General features: G+C 33.7%; 1 protein-coding gene across 8 annotated transcripts; it reads left to right on the top strand.

Moving 5' to 3' along the window:
- The first annotated feature begins 402 nt into the window (after nt 1-402).
- On the top strand, nt 403-7778 carry LOC103831354 (agamous-like MADS-box protein AGL30). Of its 8 annotated transcripts, none has more exons than XM_033274355.1 (9): nt 2501-3040; nt 3527-3712; nt 3808-3883; nt 3975-4039; nt 4133-4148; nt 4227-4288; nt 4372-4468; nt 4544-4600; nt 4691-7778. In XM_033274355.1, the coding sequence occupies exons 2-9, from the start codon at nt 3528-3530 to the stop codon at nt 5174-5176; spliced, it is 1044 nt and encodes a 347-aa protein (XP_033130246.1). In that variant the 5' UTR covers nt 2501-3040; nt 3527; the 3' UTR covers nt 5177-7778. The 8 variants fall into 8 exon arrangements, with proteins under 8 accessions (XP_033130242.1, XP_033130240.1, XP_033130241.1 ...); XM_033274353.1 differs by having other exon boundaries at nt 2509-3040; nt 4372-4600; nt 4685-5140; nt 5230-7778; XM_033274352.1 differs by having other exon boundaries at nt 2561-3040; nt 4372-4600; nt 4685-5140; nt 5227-6359.
- Nucleotides 7779-8023: the final 245 nt, after the last annotated feature.

The raw sequence follows: 8023 nt of genomic DNA, 5'->3' as shown, positions 1-8023 counted from the left end.
ATCTTTCCTCAGGTTCAGAATGGTTGCAGCAGGTTTGTACGGTCCATCTGCAGAGATTAACTGAACACGTCCTATGCTCTTTCCGGTATTTTTTTCTTGGTCAATAACTTTAAATAACACATCAAATTCGTATCATAAATAGATGATAATATGGATAGTTACCTTTTGCCAAAGAGACTAACTACCTTACTGACATTATCATTATCACTTTAGCAGAGTGGGGAATATCATACTCAGACACGCAATTTGCACTTCTCTACTTTTATTTCCCTTTTCAAGTCAATTGTATTATTATTAACATTTCACAATATTTATTAGAATTAACAAGATGTTTTCACCTATGTTCGCTCATTGGTAAGCCATTGGAATAACTTGTTTTTGTGGTGAAGGTTTTCAATTATTGTAAGGGGTGGGAGGTGGGGGGAGGGGAGGGTAGAGTTATTGGAATTAAATTTCAGTTTTAAATGATGAACACAAATGTTGCGTAAGAAAACAAAATCTCGGAAATCAAAGATGCATTGGATCCAATTCACATGATCAGAAAAAATACGTTTCAAGTTTACTGTGGCTAACATGTTCGACCCCACGAACCGATTTTGGCGTACGATGTCGCACAAACAGGACGTCCATGCTACTCATTTTACTATAGCCACACACATTGCTCAATTATATACTGACCCAGTTCGGAGCACATAATGGCATAGCCAATAGTAGCTAGTTTAATAGGTTTGCATGCTTTGGGTCCTGATAGGCATAAAGCCTCTTCAATACAATAATAAAATTCACTACGGTTCTCTTTTTTTGTCAGGATTCACTATGATTCACTTCTAATGTTGCTTACAATATTTTTTATTTTATATAAGAGGAAGATTCCAAATCAAAACATAAACTAATTGGTCGGGTGATTGGGGATCATGGGATTTTTTTTTATCAAAGAGTTATGCATTCATACTAAACGAGCTACTCAGTAGTCAATAGTTAATTCGGAACAATGTTTGCCAAAGCGGCTTTTGCAAGAGCAGCTGCAGTCTGCAGAACAATTTGCAGTGCGAGGGACAAAATTAAACACTAATGAAGAGAAGAGAGTAGCAAGGTTTCTTATATCAACAAGAAGACCTTTAATCTCATTCAAATCCGACCCATTTCAAAGCACATAGTTACATAGGCAATAGTAGCTAGCTTAATAGGCTTGCATGCTTGGGGTCCGGATAGGCATAAAGCCTCATCAATATAGTAATAAACTAATTCGCTTTTTTTTTAATTGGAAATTTATAAAATTCATTTCTTGGTTTAACTATATTGTTGTTTGACAATATATTGAATTTAGTTTTATACAAGAGGAAGATCCCATATCGTTTGACTTATTCCGAATAATTTTTGAAAATTTAAATTTTAGGTTTTTTTTTTGAAAATATAAAGTTTATGTAATACTACTTCGAATGATTTAGCTAGAGTTTTAATTAACCGTTAAGAGAACATGGTGGATCTGGACATTAAATCAGGAACACAAGCAAGTGAGGATCGTATACGTGAACAAGGGCATGAAATTTGAAAAACAGAAAGAAATGGAGATGATGACAACATGTACGTACGATAAACATAAAATAAATGCTGGAACTAATCACGAAGAGTACCACTCACTGTTCTGAGATTTAACCAAAATTCATGACATGAAAGTAAGCAAATAGTAATAGTGTCAAAATGAGAAACAAATTGTGAACGAAATGACTACCCTAATATATCTTTCAAATCGATCACTAAAATCACACGAAACTTTTGTAATCACTAAAATATCTTTGCATTCATTAGGTATTCCACTAAATCACTAAAATACTTTGCAGTTCATTAGATATTCACTAGTCCAATTTATATTATCCTCTTGGTAACCCGGTTCATTATCCTCTTACGCGGCCTCCTATTGGTTACGATACCTTCTTGGAACGGGACAGGTTTAAAGATAAAGAGTACAAAATATTTTATTTTTTTAACCATAAGAGTTTTGATGTTTTTGGATCAGAATCTCCTGCATTTGGAATCAGTTTTTGAAAATTATAATTTAACATTCTATACCAAAAGATCTAAACCTGTACCAGAAAGAAATCAACTCTTTTGTACTACATTTTTATAAAATATATGTAAATTTTAGATATCACTTTAATTCTTTTAAATAAAACATGTATGTGGAAAAACTTACCACCAGCTTATTGTGGAACTTTTTATTCCTCAACATTTTGAATTGATTGAACCAAATAGAGATACACTATTGATCACTCACAGGAGCCTAACACAGCCTACACAATAGGATCGTGCATGCCAATATGCCATACAAAAATAATGCTAGAACAAGCCTGAAGGAACCCAAACGAACACAGGTCACATAACACAGAGGCCTACCAGGTTATCTTAGAGCTACCTTGGTAGATAGCCAGAAAAGGAGCCAAATTGGTAAAAGGGAAGAAATAAAGAAAATTCTGGACATATAGAAATAAGTAGTGAAATCACTAATTGTTTAAATAAAAATCATTATGGTTATTTAGGTCGGGTCTCGTCGATCGATCCAGAAAATGTAAAAAACTATGGTAGACAAAAATATAGGAAATAAACAAAGATCTTGGCTACTAACACGTGTGGACCGTGATTACTTACTCATCACGGCATCGTCGTCACCTCGAGCGAGTGGAGAAATTGACACGTTGGCCTTATTCGGTTAGTAGCTATTGGTTACAGGTTATTTTGGTGGTTAGCCCAAATGAGTGGTCCAATAAAACAAGCGGGTAATTCGTTGTTTCTGTTCTGTGAAGCAAAGAGAGAAAAACAAATGAGACGATCGATCCCACAGTTTCCTATTTTCAAGCTTTCAATTCAAACCCTAATATCCGATTTTGGCGGTCACACCTGTCGTCTCAATCGCAAACCTATTTCTTCTCTCTCCTTCACGATCCTTCTTCCTCTCTTAAGCTTTATCTTCTTTCTTCCTCATAAGGAAAGTGTTTTCCTTTAGCATCCGATTGAAGGAAAGTTTGTTTTTGTCTTAAATTAGGTAAGTTTTCTCTTCCTGTTTTTGGTTTAATATTACTTTTGATTAGGTTTGCTTTTTTATTTCCATTTTCAATGTTTCTTCTTATGGGGTTTCCTAAAATTGGTAACTTACTTGTTTTGTTGATGAAAGTATGATTTCTTGAGATAGATATTGTTTGGCTAGTCCATTTAGGACCGATTCTGAGATTTATATAGATTTTAAACAATGAGATACTAAAGATCATATGATCAATACATATATTTTCATAATCAATTTGGAGCCTAGTGACTGATCATTACATATTAACTATTAAATTCTTGGAGGCCAAGATGAACGTTTCATCCGGCCCTGATTCCATTGCTTAACTGTTGGTCTCAAAATGGGTTATTTTCTCTTTGTTTGTTTGAGTTTCAATTTGAGTTAGGCCAAGGTTGTGTTCTGTAATTTGCATTCTGAGTCTTGAATCAGTGTAAAAAAAAAGTTTTGATTGGTCAAAAAGTTATGCAGGATGGGGAGAGTGAAGCTAAAGATAAAGAAACTAGATAGCATCAATGCACGGCAAGCTACTTATTGCAAAAGGAAAAATGGGATCATGAAAAAGGCTAAAGAGTTGTCCATCTTATGCGATATAGATGTTGTGCTTCTCATGTTCTCTCCCGCGGGAAAGCCTTCCCTGTGCACCGGAGAACACAGGTCTCATGATTCTTTCTTAGTTACAAAGACTGTTTAAACATGCTTCTGTTTTATGTTTTTTTCCTCAATGTTCTGTTTTGGGGGGGTTTGTTTAGCATTGGAGAAGTCATTGGTAAGTTTTCTCAACTTGCTCCGCAAGAAAGGGCAAAGAGGAAGTTGGATAACCTTGAAGTAAGTAGTTTTTGTTTACCTCTGTTTTGTCTCTTTCTCGTCTCACCACCTAGACAAACACTAATACTGGGTTATTATCAAAATACCTTAGGCCTTGAAGAAAACATTCATGAAGCTTGACCACGATGTAAATATATCAGAGTTTCTAGAGAGAAGGTGTGTATTATTACTACATATATCAAGAATATCAGTTTCAGTTTAGTGTTGTTGAGTTCTACTGATGTGACTTGTTTTTTTATATATTTTCAGTAAACCAACAGTTGAGGTACGTACCACTAGTTTACTGCGATGATGCTGAAGTATCTCCTAAATTTAATTGTCTTTCGCAACCGGGAACTTTCAGGTTGTAAGCGAACAAGTCAGGTTTCTACAAAAACACTTATCAGAAATACACACAAGACTAAGGTGCCAAGATCTTCTATATACTTTCACCTAAATGTTCCTTTGTTATCTCATCTGTGAGTTATATTTATGATTTTCCAATATAGCTATTGGACTGAGGTTGAGAAGGTTGACAGCATAGACGATTTGCAACAACTAGAAAACTCAATAAGACAGTCTTTGTATCAAATCCGTGTTCATAAGGTATATAACCCATATCACAAATACTTAGTTAAGGTTTCATTTCACCAAACTTATGCATCATATTGGGAACAACAGGAGAACGTGCTGCAACATCAGCAGCAGCAACTTATGTCCATTGAATGCAAAAACGAGGTAGAGAATCAGTTTTGAACATTAAATATCTGTTATCTTTTGGATAATTATGTACTTAAAAGCACACACATTGTGTATATGCAGTTGCAGAGTGACATAGATCTGGACTTTGGAATTGATATAGAGCAACAGCTTGAGAATTTCTCATGGGTTCGTACAGATGAAAACATGAAGGCTCCTCTAAAAGAAGAAGAAGACCCTAATCTGCAGTTTTATCATACCTATAAGGAACTAACGTGCTCCGCAAGTTCATCTCTTGAGAGTTACTCAGGATTGTTTGGTATCAAAACACCAAAACTAGAAACTGGTAGCATTCCCGGGACATCGGTTGATCCAAATCTGCAATACAGCAATCTAAGTTTCCTAAATGATCCAAAGCTTCAGCAACTAGCTGAGTGGAACCTATTAGGAAGTCCTGCAGATTACTACGTTAGCCAGATCTTGGAAGCTTCTTATAGGCCTCAGTTTGGAGGAAACTGGCCTTCTTCTGAGATGTCAAATTATCCTTTCACCGTCTTTGATGATCCTCTGCTTTCAAGGGTAAAACAACGGTTTTGCTCATCTTCACAGTTCTGATATTGCATGTCTTGTTTCGCTGACTGTTTCTGACGTATCTAAACATGCAGCAGGCAAACCTATAAGTAGCTCTGGAAAAACACGAAGCGTTGGTCCGAAAACGGGCCTTGTATTGAGCAGTCACGAGAATGCGAAAGAAGCTAGAATTGATGAGTTACTAGTGAAACAAAAAAAAAAAATACTAAAAATACAGTACCAAATTGCTTGTTAGGTACCGAACTTGGATCATTCATAAATTGTAAGAAAATATTAATGAGTAATTCTAGATTATAGTTTGTTTGTCATTGAGATTGGAATTGGATTTATTTTTAAAAAAAAATATAACAGCATCATTATTAAAAAATTTAAAATTTAAATCTCTTACAATTATTTTAATATTTTGTTGTTATCAAATTAAATAATATTTAATTGAAATTTATAGAAAATTAGAAAATATATATACGGTAGCACTAAGATATATTCTTGTCTAAGAAATAACATATAAGGAAAAAGTTCTCAAAGTAGCATTTATCAACAAAAAATAATTAATTTATTTTTTTATTTGTGTTTAGGTTTAATGATTAAGTTTTAGGGTTTAGTATTTAGTGGATAGAGATTAGAGTAAAGTTTAGATCATCACTGTTAAAGTAAATTCTTTCACAAATCTATATTAATGTCTTTTTGTCAAATTATATTAATGTTTAGTTAGAGTTTTTGCCTTTTTGGAAGAATTGTGCGAATTTTTTTTTTGAGGCTCAACTTAAAAAGCTGCAGCTGAAAATGAGAATGTTCTAGTCTGCTAGATTGCGATGGGCTTAAAAGGCCCATAGATATAGAAAAAGAGGACGGTGTTAAATATGTTGGTTAGCAATACGAATGATGGGGGACCCCATAGGACTCATGTGGGTAGTTTTGGGACAAAACAATATGTCAGACGAGCACATGGCTTCGGTTGTTCTGTATCTCTCGTGACTGTTAGTTACTACGTGCACCTCAGTTCCGATTCTCTTCTTTTTCTTTTTGTTGTCACGACGTGTTGTTCGCATTCCAATTAAATTATTATTATTTTAGAAGAAAAACACTCTTTATTGCGATTTTTTATTTTTAAAATAGCTATATTTTCTCCGCAAATTGCTGAATTTCTTGTCTGCAAGTTAATGAAATAGACAAAGACGTTAAATGTTTCAAAAAAAAAAAAAAAAAAGACAAAGACGTTAAATATGGAAGGACGTATACGGGTTTAAAGTATTTTAAAGTTACTGTTTTAAATGAATACATTTTTTGTGATGATTCTATCGGCTGATCTAGTTAACTTTAAGAATAAGACATTTAGTATTACAAAATAGAGTTAATATATTGATATGAATTTGAATGCTTTCCGACTAATATCATGCATATGTTTATATACATGAAATCATATTTTTTTGTAGCAAAATTAACATGTCAATACTCAAATACACGAGACAAAAAAATACAATACTTAAGAACCGGTGACGAATTAATGCTGAGATTGCCGAATGACCGAGTTTAGCTAAGATAAAAAGATTATTTATCGATGTCTTTATAAAGTTTATAGTTTTTTTTGCTTAAAATTTATAAAGTTTGTAGTTCTAGATAAATTTGCTACCTTTGGAGAAAAGTGAATGGACGGTTACAACTCGGTGTTTGTGCATGACGCGAGACGAATGTCTATTCCAACAAAAAAAAAAAAAAAATCACCATTTAGGTATTTTAGTTATAACTTATAAGTTAGCACGTCGTTAAGAATTTAAATTTAAAGCATCACATGGCCATATAGCTCTTCACATGCAATGCAATACAACTCTTACAAAAGAAATGGTCGGAAATACTGTCTTTGTTAGGTTAGGTTAGTTTTCTGTAACTAGGTTAGGTTAGTTTTGACAACTGATAACTAATCTCTTTTTTTTATTTTTGAAAGGATAACAGTGGCCCAAGTCACCATATACCACATTTGGCGGCAACCGGAACAACCTCCTGCATAATAAACATCTTCTTAACAGCAGCTTCAGTCTTCAGATTAATCGATCGAGATATACGGTTCATCATCCTCGGAAGAAGGAATAAGAGGCTTTTCAAAGACCTCTTACTTCTTTGGCTCTCTTAATCGGAAGATTAAACTTGCACTTGCGAATCATAATGTATTTTTATTTTATTTTTTGCCTTGGATACATTGATTCTAGGATAATTATTTTGTAAAATTTTTTTTTTTCATTTCTAATGATATTAACGTTTTTAGCAACAAAAAAAAAATAACTGATAACTAATCTCAATTGTTATATATACATTTTCTTTTGTTTAACGAGAAGACTATAATCGAAAACTATTAACAATCTTTTGTGAAACGCTATTTAGAACTTTGCTTTTTCCATGCAATCCATGTGAATTATTTTATATATTTCCAATAAATATATCCCGGACGTGAACATAGTAAACAAGTACATGCCGATTGTTTTTTTACTCTATCTGGCGATTTAACACACACAAACTGAAATAACAAATTCCCAACAATCTTTATAAAAATTGAAAAATTCACAACATAGATGACTTGAGAAAATACAAATCAAACAATTCTTGAAACAGGAAACTCTCCCTCTTGCTTCAAGAAGGGATACAAACTTAACTTTACTACTAGCGGGTGGTACTTAACTCCACCTCTGCATCAGTGAAACTTAAAAACAAACCTTACCAGTAATAGAAAGAGAACAAAGGTCCCCAAAAGATGACGTCATCAAGGCCCTTGTGGAAAATCAAGCACTAGATGCACCACTTCTTCTTTGGTGAAACCCCAAACTGAAAGAACGTACCAAATTACTAATATCACCCTCTAAGCTTTCTACTACTACACAC

Source organism: Brassica rapa, chromosome A07 (genome assembly GCF_000309985.2).
Source record: "Brassica rapa cultivar Chiifu-401-42 chromosome A07, CAAS_Brap_v3.01, whole genome shotgun sequence".
Classification (NCBI taxonomy): domain Eukaryota; kingdom Viridiplantae; phylum Streptophyta; class Magnoliopsida; order Brassicales; family Brassicaceae; genus Brassica; species Brassica rapa.
The sequence above is the reverse complement of the archived record's forward strand: the minus strand, read 5'-3'. Positions and strand labels throughout refer to the sequence as shown.

What these genes read in the sequence shown, in the direction of transcription:
- LOC103831354 (XM_033274349.1), top strand. Translation starts at nt 3,528, where the DNA reads ATGGGGAGAGTGAAGCTAAAGATAAAGAAACTAGATAGCATCAATGCA. An exon ending in CTGTGCACCGGAGAACACAG is followed by an intron (nt 3,713 to 3,807) that starts GTCTCATGATTC and finishes GGGTTTGTTTAG; the next exon opens with CATTGGAGAAGTCATTGGTA. An exon ending in CCATTGAATGCAAAAACGAG is followed by an intron (nt 4,601 to 4,684) that starts GTAGAGAATCAG and finishes GTGTATATGCAG; the next exon opens with TTGCAGAGTGACATAGATCT.